The 21,111-nt window shown below is 44.0% G+C and overlaps 1 protein-coding gene across 1 annotated transcript in view; it reads right to left on the reverse strand.

The window, feature by feature from the left end:
* DNAH10 (dynein axonemal heavy chain 10) overlaps window positions 1-21,111 on the reverse strand; it is a 139,186-nt gene that overhangs the window by 87,141 nt on the left and 30,934 nt on the right. Inside the window, exons 14-24 of the mRNA XM_014858817.3 lie at window positions 20,595-20,720; window positions 19,639-19,811; window positions 19,054-19,205; window positions 11,381-11,545; window positions 10,589-10,796; window positions 8,053-8,209; window positions 4,237-4,713; window positions 3,962-4,120; window positions 2,618-2,734; window positions 2,432-2,534; window positions 1,237-1,415 (exon numbers count right to left, since the gene is read on the reverse strand). Of these exons, the coding sequence (XP_014714303.2) occupies window positions 1,237-1,415; window positions 2,432-2,534; window positions 2,618-2,734; window positions 3,962-4,120; window positions 4,237-4,713; window positions 8,053-8,209; window positions 10,589-10,796; window positions 11,381-11,545; window positions 19,054-19,205; window positions 19,639-19,811; window positions 20,595-20,720 (2,016 nt within the window). The remainder of the gene's footprint in view (window positions 1-1,236; window positions 1,416-2,431; window positions 2,535-2,617; window positions 2,735-3,961; window positions 4,121-4,236; window positions 4,714-8,052; window positions 8,210-10,588; window positions 10,797-11,380; window positions 11,546-19,053; window positions 19,206-19,638; window positions 19,812-20,594; window positions 20,721-21,111) is intronic.

Below are 21,111 nucleotides of genomic sequence, written 5' to 3' on the forward strand. Positions count from 1 at the left end.
TGAGGGTGTTTCTAGGGGAGACTAACATTTGAATCAGGAGACTGAGTAAAGCGGATGGCCCTCCCCATTGTGGGTGGCCCTCACCCCAGGCACTGAAGGCCTGGATGGAACAAAAAGGCCGAGTAGGAGAGAATTCATGCGCTCTCTGCCTGACTGTCTTCAAGTGGTGACTCCTGTCTCCTCCCGTCTTTGAGTCCAGATATGACTGGAAAACTACACTGTTGGCTCGTTGGCTCGCTGTGTCTCCAGCTCGCCGACTGCAGATCTTGGGATTTCTCAGTCTCCATAACTGAGGGGGCCAATTCCTTATAAGAAACCTCTTCCTACTGGTTCTGTTTCTTTGGGGAACCCACATTAATAAGTGAGTGTCTCCCGGGGGGCCCAAGGAGGATAGGAACGGAACAGGCAGATGCGACGCCGTTCCAGCACAGCACTGGGCTACAAAGAACTAAGTGAATAGGTGGGAGAATGAATGAACGAACGAATGAACGAATGGCATGAATTTGCATGGGGAACGTACACTAAAGAGAGGCGCCCGGAAGACATGATATTTGCTACTCTTAACTTCAGCTTCCAACTAAACAGTTCACCCCACACCTTCACCGAGCCCTGACCTCCAAAGAGAGAGTTTTCTTTTTTATTATTGTGGTAAAATACACATAACGTTTACCATTTTAACCATCTTAAAATGTACAGTTCAGTGGCATCAAGCACATTCACACTGTTAGGCAACCACCACCATTCTCTAGTTCCAGAACTTTCTCATCACCCCAAATGGAAACCCTGTACCCATCAGCAGTCGCTCCCCATTACCTCCTCCCAAGAGCTAAAGTGAGAACTTCCGTGACATTCGCCCCAGACCCTTTGTTTTGGTTTTTTGTTTTTGCTTTTTTTTTTGAGGAAGATTAGCCCTGAGCTAACATCTGCCGCCAATCCTCCTCTTTTTGCTGAGGAAGACTGGCCCTGAGCTCACATGCGTGCCCATCTTCCTCTGCTTTATATGTGGGACGCCTGCCACAGCATGGCTTGACAAGTGGTGCCATGTCCGCACCCAGATCTCTGAACCGGGGAACCCCGGGAAGCCAAGAAGCAGAACGTGAGCACTTAACCGCTGCACCACCAGGCCGGCCCCTGCCCCTGCCCCAGGCCCTTTGTAACGGTGGCATCAAGTCCTCTGGGCCTAATCGACTCCCGCCTTCCCCCTGGGGAGACTGAGTGTGTCAGCGGGAGGCTCACCTTGAGTCCTTCGTAGAGCTCGTAAATGGTCTTGAGCCCGCTCATCTCCTTCTGCACTTTGAGCAGCTCTGGGTACATTGTAATGGGAAGATCGAAAAGCTTCTCAGCATTGGCCAGCTCCTGGCGGTTCTTTTCATGCCTCGTTAGCTCCCTTTCGAAAACGCCTAAAAGTTCGAGCCCTAGTAAATAAGTAAATAAATAGATTAATGAATACATACCTTTTAAGGCATACAAAACTGACTAGGAAACCATAAACAATGTACATAAACTATCATTTCATCCACAGCAGCCATCCGGGAAGACAAATTTAGAATTACCAGATTTTATCTGGTTGTCATTCTAACTGAAACCAGAGGGACAGCTGCAGCTTCAAGCTCCTCCAGTTAGAAAATTCCGTCTCCTTAGTATTCTCCCTCTAAGTGGTCTCCACCTGGGCTGCACATTAGCATCCCTGCGGGAGGGGCCGGCCCCGTGGCCGAGTGGTTAAGTTCGCGCGCTCCGCTGCAGGCGGCCCAGTGTTTCGTTGGTTCGAATCCTGGGCGCGGACATAGCGCCGCTCATCAAACCACGCTGAGGCAGCGTCCCACATGCCACAACTAGAAGGACCCAAAACGAAGAATATACAACTGTGTACTGGGGGGCTTTGGGGAGAAAAAGGAAAAAAATAAAATCTTTTAAAAAAGAAAAAAGAATCCCCATGGGAGCTTTTAAAAATCTGGACGTCCAGGGAGCCAGCCCGGTGGCACAGCAGTTAAGTGCGTACTCCCCTTCGGCGGCCCGGGGTTCTCTGGTTCAGATCCCGGGTGCGGACATGGCACCGCTTGGCAAGCCATGCTGTGGCAGGCGTCCCACATATAAAGTAGAGGAAGATAGACACGGATGTTAGCTCAGGGCCAGTCTTCCTCAGCAAAAAGAAGAGGATTGGTGGCAGATGTTAGCTCAGGGCTAACTTCCTCAGAAAATAAAAATAAATTAATTAAAGAAAAAAAAAATCTTGATGACCAGACAACCCTCCAGAACAAGGGAATCAGACTGTTAGGACCTGGACCCCAGGCGTCAGTGGTTTTTCAAGTTTCCTTGGGTGAACCCAGTGTACAGGCAAGGTTAAGAACCATCACTCCCTCCCCTTTTCCTGTAAAATTCTTAAGCAAAGCAAACCCAAATACCTCAGTCAAACCAACACGGATATTCTTACCTTTATCAAGATCTTCACCAACAGAACCAGGCCCTTCACGATAAAAACGTTTCGCGAAATCCTCGACCTGCTGTCTGTAGTTTAGTATTTCTCCTCGAGTAATCTGAGGAAAGCAGGGTTGCATTAATTTAGCCCCATGGACATTTTTCAGTATCTTTACTCAGAAAGTAAAAATTAAGAAGGTACCTCCGTGAAAGTTTTCTTTATGCCCCCAAGAGCATGTTCCACATTCACTGAATCATTAAACAGATTTAACCACATGCTCTCAATCTTGTCAACCAGTTCTTTCTCTGCATCGGGAGGCTAATGAAAAAAAGAAAACAAACAATAAACGATCAGCAATTTAGAACTAAAATTTCTGGTCACAGCTGCTGCCCAGGGTGGCATAGTAGTCAGGTTTGGCACACTCCACTTCAGCTGCCCAGGTTCACAGATTGGGATCCCTGGCACAGACCTACACCACTCATCAGCCATGCTGTGGCAGCAACCCACATACAAAATAGAGGAAGACTGGCACAGATGTTAGCTCAGGGCCAAACTTCCTCACCAGAAAAAAAAAAAAAAAAAGCTACTCCCCAGTGACTTCTGCTTCTGGTAATTACAGACTAAGTCATTTGAACCCAGAAAAAAGCTGGTTGAATCATAAAAAATTCTACTTTTGTAATTAAAATAAAATCAGGACAAAGTCATTTTTAAAAATAAATAGATAACATAGATAGATGGACAGGGCCATAGATAACATGGAGAGATAAGTCCTTCATCAACTAAAACTCAGCTTTAAATCGACTTAATCTCTGATTCAAATCAGGTTATCTTGGCTTGTAATGTACCCAGCTGTGCTGTCTGTCAGCAGTAAAAACAAATCTCTGATGAAACACAAGGTCATCCAGAGGCCCCAGCTCCCTCGACAGTTTGTCACAGACACTATCTAGCATTTGATCAGAATTAACTGGCATCTGAGGCTGCAAAATGAGTTGAGTAAAACCAAGAGGTCCATAGACAATATAAGCAGACCATAATGGAGATTAAGATGGAATTGAAAATAATTTCACCTAATAGAGTAAAGGAAACAAAAGACAAAATTGATAATTTTAACAAAATTCCTTGAAACCACGTTTAACAACCCTAAGCAAAGAACAACTGAATTATTATCATCTACCAGTTTCTTGTATTGTCTTATTTCTCTCACTTTCTCTCTTCTTATCATTTTCGCAAGAGTCCTTCACTTATTAGAGGAAATTAACCCACGCACACACCCACAAAGAAAAAAAACAGACAAAAAGGAGGAGGGAGAATCGAAACGGCGAGAAGTCACAGACCAGGCTGCCAAAAAGACTATTTGAGCCCCACAAGATCAAGAAACAATCTCTAAGTTTGCATTCCTCTAAGTCCCTGGGGCTGCTTGACATTTAAATTTTATTACTTAAAGTCATAAGCAAACGCATGGCAGTACGTTTGGGCAACATTTCTGAAAAGGGTCTCGGTGTTGAACCCGACCGCGAGGCGCCGAGGAGGAACGAGCTCGCTCACCTGCAGGTGGTACATGGCCATGGTGCGGTAGCGCTCCTGGACGTCCCTGTACCTCAGCTCCATCACCAAGGATTTACTTCTAATTTCTGCAATTGTCGCGAGGACGAACTTGAGGTCTTCCAGGGTATTGGGGCTCTTCTTCAGGTTCTTGCTCAGGTGCTGTAAGAGAAAGGTCAAAGGGCACTTAATGAACATAGAGGAAAGCAGGAAGCAGCACCCAATGAAGACCTGACTTTCACGAAAAGTAGCGTGAGCCGAGCCCGGCCGTCCGCCACCTCTATCTCTTCGTGGAGGCTGTGGAGCTCCTCCTTGGCCGACTCATTGAGCAGTCTTCCCAGCGAGGACACCCAGGACTTGGCGTTCTCCTGCACGGTGTAGGCCAGGGGCCCCAGCTGCAGCCTGATGCAGTGCTCGTCCCTGACTAAGGGGTGGTGCACGACTTCACACGCTATCCTGGAATAGAACTGCAGCTTGTCGTCGTACGCCACGCACGGAGGTTTCTTGGCAGCAAATTTCTCCATCACGATGGCTTTGTCCAGCTTCCAGAGGGGTCGGTACCTCTTCCACTTCTGCAGGTATTTCATGAGATTGACCAGAAGCCTGTGCACATTCTGGGGGATCATAACAGCTTGTTCAATTATCTGAGGGTTCAGAGAAATGTCATTGTAAAAGCTGATGATAACCAGTTCCTCTTCCTCCCCCTTCTGGGGAGGGCATTCTATGCAGCTGCCGTTCATCCATCGAACGAAATGCTACAAAACAAGAGTCGGGAGAAGACGGACGTCAGTATCCACGGCGCTTCCTGTGTGTCAATTAGTGTTCAGTGATGTCTTTCTAGTAACGGAAATCACTTCGTTATTAATAAATTGTACTAGATTATACACATGACCATAACCCTTTGTTCCTCCCATCAAGAGAAGAGCCTAGGAGCTGGCTGGGTGGCGCAGCGGTTAAGTGCGCACGTTCCGCTTCTCAGCGGCCCGGGGTTCGCTGGTTCAGATCCCAGGTGCGGACATGGCACCGCTTGTCAAGCCATGCTGTGGTAGGCGTCCCACATATAAAGTAGAGGAAGATGGGCATGGATGTTAGCTCAGGGCCAGTTTTCCTCAGCAAAAAGAGGAGGATTGGCGGCAGATGTTAGCTCAGGGCTAATCTTCCTCAAAAAAAAAGAAGAGCATATTTTCCCACCTGGACTAGCCTGTGACTTAAACTGTGCCACCAGCAGGGGCAGCAGCGTCATTATGCAAGTTCCAAGCCAAGGGCTCAACCAGGCCCGCAGCTCCAGCTCTCGAGCTCTTGAAACCTTGCAACCATGAGACGAACGAGCTTGAGCTGGCCTATGGGACAATGACCAGCCACACACAGGAGAACCCAGCACCCCAGCCAAGAGCCAGCCAAGCGTCAAACATGCGAGTGAGCAGAGCCAAGCCCAGAAGAACCGCCCAGCAGAACTCAGCTTGCAGAGCCATGAGCTCAATAGATAGTTGTGGTTTTAAGCCACTAAGATTGGAAGTCACTTGTTATACCAACAAGAAACTTTTTAAATAACAATGGCCATCCACCTCCTATGGGACGGATGAGTAAAACAATATTAGTGTCCTTACACACAGATGAAGACACATACAGTGGGGCAAATTGACTCCCTGGTGTTCCAGAACAAATCTGTTAACTTGACACCTTGACTCTGCAGGGGCTGCAGTCAAGATTTCCTCTTCATTTAATCAAGTGTGGTTCATAAGCAAACCATGGATGTGTTGCACATAACTTCTCTGAACCATGTCTTGCCATCTACATAACAGGCGTAACAACAACTAGCAATACCAGTGCCAATGTCAATGCCACCAGCTGACATTTCTTTAGAGCTACTGATTGCCAAGCACCGTGCTAAGCTCTCGACATGTATCCCATCACTTGCCCTCCCAACGACTCGAGAAGGTGGATCATGTTAGCATTCCCACTTAACAGAGGAGGCCATTAAGATTCTAGTTTCAAACTTTCGCTCCTTTTGTTTTCAGTCAAGAAAGATGAACCCTGACTCTCAGAGAGATGGTGCAGGTAAGCCACGCTCAGTTTCCGAGTCGTAAATGGTTACTTGCAGAGATTCCTGTTAATAAAGTACATTTTCCAAGAGGATAGGCAAAAATTCTTTTCATTTGAAAGAAAGCATTTATGAAGGTAAAATAATACAGACTTCACAAAAAGCCTCAAATCCATCTATTAGTGAAGGAGAAAAACTGGTTAAGTTGGTTAAATTGGTGTGAAACGTTGTGACTAATATCCATCATGGTTTTTTAGGGTTGGTCCTGAGCTAACGTTACTGCCAATCTTTTTTTGTTCTTCTCCCCAAAGCCTCCCAGAACACAGTTGTATATTGTAGTTGTGGGTCCTTCTAGTTGTGCTGTGTGGGATGCCGCCTCAGCACGGCCTGATGAGCAGTGCCATGTCTGCGCCCAGGATCCGAACCAGCGAAACCCTGGGCCACTGAAGCGGAGCGCGCGAACTCAACCACTCGGCCTCGGGGCCGGGCCCTCCAGAATGCTCTATGCAGAGTCTTTCTATTTATTTAGCACTGGGACATTATTTTGATTCCTGTTCAAAGAGTCAGTGATGTAACCTATAAGTTAAGAGAATTTACATGACAAAGGATTAAAAACAACTTCATGAGCATAGATTACAAATATGTGCGATCTAGTCATTAACTTCCAAGCACAATGAAATGAAATTCCCTGTTTGTAACATCTACACTTAGTTTTCTGCTAAAAAAAAATGCCTGAAAAAGGTTTGAGTTTCTGAACAAACTAAGTCAAGAGAAAGATGCTAGTGTCCTAATGGGGTGTGACATCCACAAAGATGGCCCTATTTTCCCATTGTTGGTAAGACATAAAATCTGGTTTACTTGCCAACAAACACTCATTCGACAGGCATTGACCGAGAGCCAACTATGTGCTAGATGCTGTTCGAGGTGCTGGGGATTCAAATGTGAACACACAAGGTCCATGTTCTCATGGAAATTACATTCTAGTGACATGAGATGGTCAACAGGTAAATGGGCAAGTAGACGAGTAAGAAAAGGTCAGAGAGTGATGAGTGCCAGGAAGAAGGCGGATTAGGGCGACGCGATAGAGAAGGACAAGCAGGAGCCAGCGAGTAAAGGTCTGGGGGCAGACGTTTCCAGGCAGAGGGAACAGGTAGTGTAACCGTTTCGAGGAGGAACGAGGGTGTCCTGCTGGAGGTGCATTAGGCTGGAGCACAGTGGAGCCTGAGTGGGGTCAGAACTGAGTTCAGAAAGGTAGGCAGGTGCTGGATTGCGGAGAGCCTCCTGGACCGCAGTAAGGAGTCTGGGTTATGTTCTAAGCGCAGTGTGCAGTCACTGGGGGTTCTCTTACAAAGGCTGATATCGAATGATTTGTATTTTAAGAAGGTAATTTGATCACGTGTGGTGGAGAACGGACTGTAGAAACTTTACTGCAATAGCCCAGGCAAGGAAGGACAGCACCTCGGGGTAGCTTGGTCACGCGGAAAGGAGAGGAGAGGACAGCCTGGAAGTGAGTTTGGGAGGCGAGACAAGGGGCTGGATATGGGTGGACGAGACAAACAGAGGGACCAAGGATGGCTGCTAGGTTTTCGGCTCAAGCAGTTGGGTGGATGTTGCTGCCATTTCCGGTAGGAGGGCAAACTGGGGCAGGAGCAAGGCGCAAGGTGGGAAGTCAAGAATTCCACCTTGGATGTGCCAAGTCTAAGGTCCAAGGGGAGACATCAAGTAGGGGACCGCCTGCAGTGTGGGGTGTGGTAGAGAGGTGGGGTTGGAGGTGGAAATGGGGTGGTCATCTCCACCGGGGAGGTATCAAGAACCATCGGAGTGGTCATGATTATACAGAGAGAAGAAAAGGGAGCCAGGATCAAGCCCTGGGACACTCCACCATTTAGAGATTACAGAGGAGGAGCGGGAAGAGACTAAAACTCTCTGGGCAAAGAATGGAAGTGGAACGTGTGTCCTCACCTCCTCGGTAACGTGCTGTCACCAGCTGGCGGGCCCAGCCGCCTGTGACGACAAGCCTTCTGTGAAACAACCCAGACACCTCCGCCCTTACCTTGGTGATCTCCACGCAATTGCGGACACAATGGACGCACATTTTGTCAATCTCGTTTGCATTGGGATGAAGGATGATCTCGGGCGCCGTCAAAATGGTTTCCGTTTGGAACAAAGGGACGTTTCCAAGGATTAAAGAATTGAAAGACTGCAAATTCCTATGAGGGGTTAATAAAAAAGACTCAGCTCTCACTAGAGTGAACCAGATCCAACAACCGATGAGAACGACTAGAGGCCCAGCAGTCACACATCAAACGCCTACTGCAAGGAGTGTTGCGGGGTGGGGCTGTCAGGGACAGCCTGGGCTGAGTTTTAGTATATAATTTTTTGTGGCCTAAATTTCATAAATAGCTCATTTCTCCCTTTGGGAAGTTAATATCTATTAGTTGGAGGATACGTAAGTAATAATGACGACTTCCAAACGCTCGACTCTGGTGCAGGAAAAATGTTCTTCACACCAGCCTTTGTCTTCCCCCAGAAACTCCCTCCGTCTTTCAGCTCGCTCCTTATCTTCAGGACTCAGCGGAGACGTGGCCTCTCCCTGCCTTTCTAGACACCCAATTATAGCAGCCGTCCCATTCTCCCCCTGGAACGTTATTCTGCCTTATTTCTAGAAGTCATCTTGCTTATGTCTGTTTGCTTGTGTCTTGCCCTGTGAGGAACGGAGAAGTTCCAGAAGAACAGAGGCCTTGTCAGGTCCAGTGCCTGGCATATGGCAGGCTCTAATAAACCTCTGAATGAATGAATGAGTGGATGGATGGATGGATAGAGGGATGGAAGGATGGAGGGTGGGGTGGAGGGAGGGATGGAGGAAGGGAGGGATGGACGGATGGAGGCAGGGATGAATCAAGGGAAAACACAGCATATTAGAAAAGGAAACATCACAGGAGGCAGCCCTATAGAAGGGGCTGCTTCAGGAGTTCGAGTTAGAAGCAACAATCAAAAACAGATGAAATACATAGAAAACAGGTTTGTTTAAAGGATCAACTTAGTGAAGTTTGTCAAACTGGGCTCAGGAAACAAGAAGACCAAAGGGCTTTCTTGTGTTTATTAATGCATTATTCCGAGTAGATTTCGGCAGCTCACATGGAAACTTTAACTACAGTAAGAAACTCTAAAATCAAAGTCAGACAAAATAAAAAAAGGCACCAATCAGAGGCAGTTTAGTGAAGTGATACTGGCCCAGGTTCAAATCTCAGCTCTTCTTCTTATTAGATATGTGGCCTTGGGCAAGTCACTTAACTTCCCAACAGTCTGTGTCCTCATCTGTAAAATGAGGATGAGAATTGTAAAGAGCATAACATGAGCCTGGTGCAGAGTAAGCGCTCGTTCATGTTATCTTTAATGATAGATAGAGAGATAGAGAGATAGATATTTAGTGTCAAGAATAAGACTAACAATGCAAATCATAAATAACTATACACTTGCTGCATCCAGGTTACAAACTTGGTTCTAAGCTTCCTAGTAGCCAAGGAGAAAAGGGGAAGCTATGAAGTCAACAATTCATAGTATCTATAACATTTAAAAACAAAACAACAGGGGCCAGCCCCGTGGCCGAGTGGTTAAGTTCACATGCTCCGCTGCAGCGGCCCAGGGTTCGGATCCTGGGCGTGGACATGGCACCACTCGTCAGGCCATGTTGAGGCAGCGTCCCACATGCCACAACTAGAAGGACCTGCAACTAAGATATACAACTGTGTACCGGGGGGATTTGGGGAGATAAAGCAGAAAAAAAAAAAAGATTGGCAACAGTTGTTAGCTCAGGTGCCAATCTTTAAAAATAAAAATAAAATAAAAAAATAAATAACAACAACAAAAAAATGAAAGAGAAAAAAGAAAAATACTTTCTCAGGAGGCTAAGATCAGAAGGGAAAGTAGAGAAATTTCTTCTGCAATTCTTCATAAAAAGATGTTGTGTGATGAAATGAATGCCACCCTTGACAATACAGAGATAATAGTAATAGTGATGAATTTCATAGGCTGGTTTCCCAGAGCGATCCTCAGCCAATAACAGGTACTCAGCTCTCAGTTGGTCTCGCTGAGCTGCTGGGCTGTGGGCTGTGAGCTCCAGGAGGGAAAGAACGGCCTCTACTGCATGAGGCTGGCCCACACAATAGGCATCCAACAATACGTGATGCTCATTCTAGCCAGGGGTTTACTTTAGACCATCGGAAGAGCGAATGGGCCACACATCCTTAAATTAGCCTCTCTCAATATGGGCCAGAGCATCATGCGGGGTTTTGGCAAATACTGAGTGACAGCAGTTCTCTGTTGCCATGTGAACACAGACACGTGCATGTCTCGCAGACAGTCAAAGTGGGGAGGATCATTTCCTTTCCTGTGTCTTGAGGGGCCTAACACGAACGTGACCAAAGTGGAAAGTCATCCCTCCATCCTACGAGCACTCTGTGACCAGAAAGAGACTTCCTGTTCAACTGGTTTTCATTCTGTACCTTGTGACCCCCCTTTAACGATTTATACATGTAAACTATTTTAATCTATGCACACTGTCTTGAAAACAGGCAAGATTAACTTACTTCAGGATGAGCTTTGTCAAGACCTCGTAGATTTTATTTTCCCAGTATTGGTAATAGGAGGCCAGCTTGGGGGCCTTGCCCGTGTTGGTATGGACGATCAGACCCTCCACTTTGGTCAGTAGAGGCCCGATGGCAAGATACCACCTGACCATGTGGTCCACATCTTTGGCCCTTTCTCGTTCAATGTACTCAAAGAATTCCTTCACACCTGTCGAGGAAGACACCTGTTACAGCTGTTCGTGAACACAGGAAAGGACATTACTCAAAAAGCAATCCCGACATTAGCTGTATCTCTTGGAAATACGAAGACGGCCTCTAAACTTGACCCAAAGCAGGAAACGAGTCAACACCAGAAGTCAAGACACACCCTAAGCAAAAAGTAAACGAGAGCATGGGAATGCCCACTCCGCGTGCTCCAGGATGCCATACCGAAGGTGCTGTTGTATCTCTGGGCAGCCTTGCTTGTCTTGAATTCTTGTTGACTAGTCTAAGACTGCTCAAAATATCTTGTTTGAAAGAGCAAATGTGAGCCTATAAAAATATAATTCACTTTACTGTTACAAAGTTATTGACAAAAGCATTCGTGATTTTCAGCCTCAGGAATATGTAAAACTATCTAAGCGATGCATAAAACGTGACAAAAAGAATTACAAGTAAACGCCTGAGATCTTTAGGGGCGGTTTGATTCCATTCCTGGAAGAAGTGTGTGCGTGTGTGTGTGTGTGCACAATCATGACTAAGAGGTTTTTTTCCATCCCTTCCAGAAGCAGAGAAACAAGAACTCAGATCTACCTGGGAGGTCTTCTTCGCTGTTAGGGGCTGGCTGTTTGAAGAGGTTGATGGCCTCTATTAGCGCCAGCCGGGAAGAAATGTCATCCGCGTTCTTATGGATCTGGTGTACAAGCGACTCAAATTTCCCAATGGCCTGTCTGCACCGAGTTATGTAGTCAGCAATACCTTTGGAGAAAAAGAGAAAGGAAAACAGAAAGATATTTGGCTTCCAACTCTTTCTTTCTGTATCCCTCCCAGCAATGTCGGGAACGTTAATACTGGCACCCCTACACAGGAAGGACCCTGCTCACATCTCTGTGGGCCTTTGAGACGGCAAACATCCACTTAGCACCCTTGGGGCCTGGGACGAGGAGCCCTGTGCTCAGAATCCACCAAATGATACACTTCTTCTGTTTAAATTTTAGGACAATCGTATCTGAAGCAGCATGGGGTAAAAGAGGAGGTCCAACCCTGTTGTCTTCTCATTGCCATGGCAACCTGAACACTCCACTCTGCGCCACCCTGCCTGCAATCTCCTGAGAGAAGTAAACAGCAAGAGCATGACTGGTGAACCTGGGTGAGCACATATGATGGGTGAGGCAATGGTCTAAGCGTGTTACGCTGAGCGTGTCATCGAACCCTCACGACTATCCCATGAATTGGGTCCTACGATTATGCCGATTCTACAGATGAGGAAACTGAGCCTCCAGGAGGCTGAGTCACGTGCACAGAGCTGGACCTTTAACCCAGGGGTTTAGCTACGGAGCCCACAGTCCAAACATACGTGTTCTGCATGCCAAGGAGAAGAGAAGAAAAGGAAATGACAAAAAGGAAGGAGATTTAGAGCAAGAGAAGGGAAAGAGGAGGAAGGAAAAAGAGAAGAGCAAAAAATGCCTTGTTTACTTAAAAAAGTAAAAAGAATGAGGGAGTAGACATACTTTTCCTCCTTCCTCCCACTAACCACCACAGAAAACCCTGCACGTTATCCATAAAACAAATATAAGACTACGAAAGTGGAGAGAAGGCCAATTGGTGAGCGACCTCAGGATCTGAGGAATGACACGGTGGTACGTTCCCTGGGTTCTGTTTCCTCATCTATCCCAGACCCAGAGCTGAGGAAGCTGGCCACCCACACGCCAAGGCCCCAAGAAGAGCCTGCTCTCCGGCCAAAGAACCAGAAAAGGGGCATCATGGCAAGACAAAAAGATTTAGACAATAACTGCTTTGCTCCAGCCAAACACCACCCACAAAACTGTGATGTCACCTCACCCAGTAAGGCCAGGTGGGGGGCCTAGACTTCCACCCTCACAATGCTGTGATGAGGCCCCCCACCCCCATCCCCTCATGCCTACCACGGTGGGACCAGAGGAGGCCATGGAGGTTGATGGGATGGGACTCTCATCTCCGCACTCCAGCAATGAGCCCCACTCCCGACCCCACACCGTCAGTGGAGACCACAAGGGAGCTGGAACTCCCACCCCACCCCCCAGTAATGAAGTGCTCCCCATCAACTGTCAGCAAAGGTGGGGTGGGGGACCTGGACTTCCACCTTCATCTGACAGTAACCAGAGGGGAGTCAAGATATTCTCAGAAGAAGAGAAACCAGGCGACTATGTCACCAGCAGACCTAAAAGAAGAGCCAAAGGAAGTTCTACAAACAGAAAGAAAATCATAAGAGAAGGAAACTCGGCACATCGGAAGGAGGAAAGAACACAGTAAGCAAAAATATGGGTAAATATAATAAGCTGTCCTTCTCCTCTTGAGCTTTCTAAATTAGGTTTGATAGTTGCAGCAAAAATTATAACACTGCCTGTTGTGGTCTAAAATGTATGTAGAAGAAATAGTTAAGATAATTACATTCTAAATGAGAGAGAGTAAAGTGAGTTAAGTTTCTATACTTTATTCAAACTGGTAAAATTCTATAGATTTTTATACTTCACTCAAACCAACAGGCTGGTCCCGAGTTATGTATATTAATGTAATACCTAGAGCAACCATTAAAAAGTTATACAAAAAGATACACCCCAAAACACTAGATAAGTCAAAATGAAATTCTAAAAATAGTTTGAGCAGCCCATGGGAAGGAAGGACAAAGAAAAACAGAGAAACAGCAAACGGAGAGAAAAACTGGAAAACAGAAAATAAATTGGCAGACTTAAGCCCTAACATATCAATAATTACATTAAATATAAATGGTCTAAATGCACCAGTTAAAAGACAGAGATTTACAGAGTAGATTAAAAACAGGACCCAACTATAGGCTGTCTACATGAAGCTCATTTTGAGTATAATGATATAGGCAAGGTGAAAGTAAAGGGTGGAAAAATATATATTGTGCAAACACTAATCAAAGGAAAGCTGGAGTGGCTATATTAACATCAGATAAAGTAGATTTCAGAACAAAGAAAATTACCAGAGACAGAGATGAATATTATGTAATGATAAAAGGGGCTAACTGACAAGAAGACATAAGAATCCTAAATTTTTATGCATCAAAACAACAGAGCTATAAAATATGTGAAACAAAAACTGATAAATCTGAAAGATATAAGCAAATCTAGGATTATAATTGGAGATGTCAACATTCTTCCCTCAGTAATTGATAGAACTAGACAGAAAAACCAATAAGGATACAGAGAAACTCAACAACACCATCAACCACAGACTCTGATCAACATTTACAGAATTCTCTACCCAACAAAGTAGAATACACATTCTTTTCAAATGCGCACAGAACATATACCAAGATAGGCTATATCCTGGCTATAAAACAAACCTAAACAAATTTGAAACAATTGAAATTGTACAGAGTATGTTCTCTGACCACAATGGACTCAAACTACAAATCAATGACAGAAAGATAACAGAAAAATCTCCAAACACCTGAAAATGAAACAACACACATCTAAATAATCTGTGGATCAAAGAGGAAGTGTCAAGGGAAATTTTCAAAATACATTTAATTGAATAAAAATTAAAATAAAATATATAAAAATTTGTATTTTGATAAATTGGAGCCCAGCTAAAGCAGTGCTGAGAAGGAAATCTATAGCACCAAATGCGTACATTAGGGAAGAGGAAAATCCCAAATCAATAATCTAAACTCCCACCTCAAGAACCCAGAAAAAGAAGAGCAAAATAAATGCAAAGCAAGCAGAAGGAAGGAATAAAGACTGGAGCGGAAATCAATAAAACTGAACACAGAAAAACAACAGGGAAAATCAATGAAAAAAAGAGCTGCCTCTTTGAAAAGATCAATATAACTGACTAATGTCTAGCAAGATGAAAAGCAAAAGAGAGCAGACACAAATGAACAACATCCAGAAAGAAACAGGAGAGATCACTAAAGACCTCCAGGCATCGCAAAGATAATACGGGGAGGCTGAGAACAACTCTGCACAATAAATCTGACAGCTTAGAGGAGATGAGGCACTTCCTTGAAAAGCACAAATGCACAACTCATCCAACAGGAAGCAGATCCTTTGAACAGCCCTACAACCATTAAGGAAACTGAATCTGTGATTTTAAAAGTTAAAAAACAAAGGAGAACAACAAAGAAATTTCCACACAAAAACCTGCACACAAATAAACCTGCCTTTTATAGCAGCGTTACTCATAATTGCCAAAATGCAGAAGCAATCAAGATGCCCTTCAGTAGGTGAATGGATAAACTGTAGTACATGCAGACGTGGAATATTACTTGGCAATAGAAAGAAATGCACTATTAGACGGAGGAAACTTAAATTTTATTGCTAAGTGAAAGAAGCCAATCTGAAAAGCCTACATACTGTGTGATTCCAACCATACGACATTCTGCAAACGGCAAAACCATAGAGACGGTAACAAGATCAGCGGTGACCAGGGGTTTGGAGGTAGGAAGGCAGGGAGGAGTGAACAGGTGGAATACAGGGGCTTAGAGGGCAGTGCAGCTATTCTGTATGATGCTGTAATGGTGGATACACGTCATTATACACTTGTCAAAACCCAAAGAATGCACAACACAAAAACTGAACCCAAATGTAAACTATAGACTTCGGTTAATAATAAGTATTAATTTGGCTCACCAGCAGGAACAAGTGTACCACACATTTGTATATGTATACAATGTAACAAGATGTTGATAACAGGGGACACTGTGGCAGTGGGTGGTGGATGGGACATATGGGAACTCTCTATACTTCCTACTCAGTTTTTCTGTAAACCTAAAACTACTCTTAAAAATAGTCAGGGCCCAGGCCCGTGGCCAAGTGGTTAAAGTTCTGTGCACTCCACTTCAGCGGCCCAGGTTCACAGGTTCAGATCCTGGGCATGGACATACTCCACTCACTAGTCACGCTGTGGAGGTATCCCACATACAAAATAGAGGAAGACTGGCACAGAGGTTAGCTCAGGGCTGGTCTTCCTCAAGTGAAAAAAAAGAGGAGGATTGGCAACAGATGTCAGCTCAGGGCGAATCTTCCTCAGCAAAAAAAAAAAAAAAAAAAAAGTCAATTTTTTTCTTTTTAAGATTTTATTTTTTTCCTTTTTCTCCCCAAAGCCCCCAGGTACATAGTTGTATATTCTTCATTGTGGGTTCTTCTAGTTGTGGCATGTGGAACGCTACCTCAGTGTGGTTTGATGAGCAGTGGCATGTCCGTGCCCAGGATTCGAACCAATGAAACACTGGGCCGCCTGCAGCAGAGCACGCGAACTTAACCACTCGGCCACGGGGCCAGCCCCTACAGTCAATTTTTTAAAAATGTTAAAGTCAATAAAGAAATAGCTAAGCCCAAATAGTTTCACTGAAGAATTCTACCAAATATTTAAAGAATCAACAACAATTCTATACAATCTCTCCTAGAAAACAGAAGAGGAGGAAATATTTCTCAATTCACTTTATGAAGTTAGAATTATCTCGATAATAATACCAGAAAGATAGTTCAAAAAAAAGTTACAGACCAATGTCCTTCATGGATATAGACAAAAAAAAAAATCCTTAACAAAATGTTAGCAAATAGAATTCAGCAAAATATAAAAAGAATTATACACCATGGCAAAGTGGGGTTTATTCCAGGAGCAAAGTTGGCTCAATATTCAAAACTCAGTCAGTGTAATCCACCATATTAACAAGCTAGAGAAGAAAAACTACGTGATAATATTAATCAGTGCAGAAAAAGTATTTGCAAAATTCAACACCCGAGATTTTAAAACTCTCAGAAAAACAATAAAGGATGGGAATTCCTCAACGTAATAAAGAGCATCTACAAAAAAACAACTAACATCGCACTGAAAGGAGAAATACTGAATGCTTCCCCCTAAAATTGGGAACAAGGCAAGGATGTTCCCTCTCGTTGCTCTTCTTCAACACAACGCTACAAGTTCTAGCCAGGGCGATAAGGCAAGAAATGGAAATAAAAGTCACCGAGGTCAGGAGGAGGAAATAACACTGCCCCGTGTGCAGATGACACAACTGTCCAAGGAGGAAATTCTAAGGAAACTACAAAAAAGCTCTCAAACTAATAACTGAGTTCAGCAAGGTCACAGGGTACAAGATAAACATAGAAAAAATTAACTGTATTTCTACTGACTAGCAACAAACAGGTGGCAGAATTAAAAACATGATACCATGTACAGCCCTTCAACAAAAATTAAATACCCAGTGTAAATCTAACAGGTACTGAACTTATGTGCTGAAAACTGCACAAGCTACAGAAAGAAATCAAAGATGTAAACCAACAGGAAGAGTGCCCTGCTCATGGGTCAGAAGGGCTTAACAGAACCCAGATATCGATCATCCTCAAACTGATAAACAGATCTAACATAATTCCCATCAAAATCCCAGAAAGTTCTTTTGTAGATATAGATAAGATTATTCTTAAATTTATAGGGAAAAGCAAAGGAACTGGAACAGCCAAAATAATTCTTTTTTAAGGAAAAAAAGGGAAGAATCAGTCAGCCCAATGTCAAGGCTTACTGTAGAGCTACAATAACCAAGACTGTGTGGCACTGGCAGAGGGACAGACATACAGATCAACCGAGCAGAGGAAAGAACCCAGAAATGGACAAATACACATATATGCCCAGCTAGTTTTTCAGAAAGGTGAAAAAGCAATTTAATGGGAAAAGTTAGCCTTTCAACAAATGGTACTGAAGCAACTGGATATCCATAGACAAAAAAAAAAAAAGAGAGAGAGAAAGAGGAAAATAAATGAACCTCAACTTAAGTCTCACACTTTGTACAAAAACATAACTCAAGATTGATCACAGACTTAACTAAAACATAAAATTATAACGTATTTAGAAGAAAATAGGAGAAAATCTTTGAGATCCAGGGCTTGGCAAAGAGTCCTTAGACTTGACACCAAAAGCGTGATTCATAAAAGGAAAAATTGATAAATTGGACTTCATCAACATTTTAAAGTTTTGCTCTGCAAAAGACAAGCTACAGAGTGGGAGAAAATATCCGCAAACCACCTCTCCAATAAAGGACAGTATCTAGAATATATAAAGAACTCTCCACACTCAACAGTCAGAAAGCGAACAAGACGACGGGCAAAGCACATAAAAAGACATCTCGCGAAGAGGATAGACAGATGGCAAACAAGCACATGATGAGATGCTCAACATCATCACCACGACAGAAATACAAACCAAAACCACAGTGAGATACCATTACACAGCTATCACACGGCTAAAATATTTAATAGTGACAATACCAAATGCTGGCCAAGATCCAGAGGAAATGGAATACACATTGCTGGTAGGAACGTAAAAGGGTATAGTCACTCTGGAAAACACTATGGCAGCTAAAAAAAAAAAAAGACTAAACATGGAAGTACCATACAACCTGGAAATTGCCGGAAATTGCACTCCTGGGCATTTATCCCAGAGAAATAAGGACTCATATTCACACCAAACCCTGTTTACAAGTGTCTTCATAGCACAAATGTTTATTCACAACAGCCCAACCTGGAAACCACCTAGCTTCCCTGCAACGGGGGAACAGCTAAACCATCTATGGTACACCGACACCATCGCGTTTTTTATTCACCAACTAAAAGGAAGAAACCGTTGATACAAGAACAACTTGGTTAAATCTCCAGAGAATTATGATGAGTGAGAAAAGCCAACCCGAAAAGGTTATATCTTATATTATACAGCACTCTTGAAATGACAAAATTAGAGAAATGGAGAACAGATTCATGGTTGCTGAGGTTGAGGAGAGGATGGGGGTGGGCGGGCAGGGGGTGTGACTCTAAAAGGGCCACACAAGGGGTCACTGCGGTGTGGAAAAGCTCTGTCTTGACTGTGTCAAAGTCGCTATCTGGGTTGTGATCCGTACTATCATTTCGCAAGAAGTTACCGTTGGAGGGAGCTGGGAAAAGGGCGCACAGGACTTCTCTGTGTTAATTCTTACAACTGCGTGCAAATCCATAATTATTTCAAAATTAAAATTTTAATTTTAGAGACAAAAGGAAAGGTCACTTTAGTTTTGGAGGAGAAAGCTTTGGGTCAGCAGAGCGTCAAAATGGCATCCCGTCTTATCGCTACTCTGGAGATGAAGTCTAAACCACAAAGGACTTCAGCGATGCTCAAAACTTGTTTGTTAACCATATCTATACACACACACAAGTTATAATTCAACCAAAACAAGCTAAAAGAATTATTTTTGCATCCCAAAGTCGAAAAGGCAACAGAAAGATGAATCATGTTACCTAGCGAGTTCCAGTTTAATCTCTTATATCCGGACCTGAACACTCTCACTAATTCCTGCGAGTGATCGTCGAGGAGAAGAGATTCTGCCTCATTTAACGTTCCTATCAGCACGTGATAATGATCCAGCATCCGCTGCAGTCCGTCCGTGTACCTGTGCGTTACAGGAAAGCCATCGACATGAGCAAAGCACAGCGGAGCTCGTGGAAAGCTTAACCACCTCACAGACGGGTTACAAAAGGCCGGTAGCCAGCCGAAAACTTGGATCAAGAGATTTGCAGACACTCAAAACAATGCTCCTCTCCCAACTAACTTTCTTTTTTGGAAAATGTTGGTTACTTTTCATCAAAAGGTGTTATTTATGTTAACATGTACTAGGGTTTTCATTGTTATTTTTAAATAAATGAATAGATGCACATTTTAAACATTTCTTAGTCTTAATTTCTAATGTGGTAAATATTGGTAGTTATAAAATCCACAAAAATGAAAGCTTTTGGTGGAGGGAATTCTCAATAATTTTTAAAAGTGTAAATAGGGATCCTGAGACCAAAAAGGGTACTGTTGATTTAAGAGAAGAATCTTTTTACCTAAGGAATTTGTCCTCCTGGAGAGCAATGTTCCTTGCTAATTCTGGGACAGAGAACCCCAGCTGTTCCAAGTACTTTGTTTCGTTAATAATCTCTCTGAGGGCAGGTGAAAAATTGATGGCAAAAACAGCTGCCCTGTCAGAGCTCGCAGCCTCATCAGCAATGGTAGAACTCTGCGGAAGAGACATTTCACAAGCATTGGAAGGGCAGTCAGGAAGCAATCAGATCAATACAACCCAAGTCAAATGTGAACTGAAAAAGATCGATGTAGGTTGGCAGATGCCCTGACAGACTGCGGAGCTGGCTGGAACGAGCTAGAACACACATCATCGTTGGTGAGCAGAGCTTTTAAAGAATTTAGCCACCCACATTTGAAAACTGGGCAATTTCATGTAAAAAGCCAGCATTCTGGGGGCTGGCCCAGCAACATAGTGCTTAAGTTCACATGTTCCACTTTGGCAGCCCAGGGCTCTCGGGTTCAGATCCCGGGTGTGGACCTACACACTACTTGTCAAACCATGCTGTGGTAGTATCCCACATACAAAGTGGAGGAAGATTGGCACAGATGTTAGCTCAGGGCTGATCTTCCCCACCAAAAAAAAAAAAAAAAAAAAAAAGGTCAACTGCCAGCTGTTTCACATATGGTTCAATTAATACTCTGCTTATGTCATCTGATCCAACTCATTTAACAAATGGGGAAACTGTGACACAGAATTAAGCCACTTGCCCAAGGAGTCAAGAGGGCTGCCCAATTTCAGCCCATTTCCCGACCATGACATTACGCTGTCTCCATCTCATTCCTTTCTGCGTCTCCTTTCCTCCCCAGTCGCTGCCCTTCTTCGCCTTTGATTTTGGAATTACCTATCAGCTTCATGAGTGTCAACAAATCAAACCTCAAGAAAATAACAGACACCATCATCCCACACAGCTGCCATCATCTGGGAGAGAATCTGCACCTTCGTAAGCAGGCTCTTCTTCATGAGAGCCGGCAGGATCTGCTCAGTTGTCTCTTTCCACTGCTCGTACTTTTTATCCTCGTAGTCCTTCATTGTCCTACCCACTTCCAAATATCTTTGTTTCACCTGTCAAAGAGTTCAAGCAATTGTCATTTTGTCCTTGGAAATAACATTTTCTCCTCTCTCCCTCTTTAAAAAAAAGTATCTATTAACACATTTTGCAAAAGGCAGGAGACAGATTTGCACAAATTTTGGAGAATTTGTTCAAGACGGGATAGCTTGAAGTCCAGGCTGACCGGCAGGGATCAGCAAACCTCAGCCCCTGGGCTCCCTCTGGGAAAGCCCACGATCTAAGAATGGCTATTACATTTTTAAGTGATTAGAAGGAAATCGAACAGGATGACAATGCTTCAGTGACACAGGGAAACCATATGAAATTCAAATTTCAGCGCCGCTAAAGGAAGTGTTATTGGCACACGGCCACGCCTGTTCGTTTTCATGTTATCTACGGCTGCTT

This window comes from Equus asinus, chromosome 8 (assembly GCF_041296235.1).
Source record: "Equus asinus isolate D_3611 breed Donkey chromosome 8, EquAss-T2T_v2, whole genome shotgun sequence".
Classification (NCBI taxonomy): Eukaryota; Metazoa; Chordata; class Mammalia; order Perissodactyla; family Equidae; genus Equus; species Equus asinus.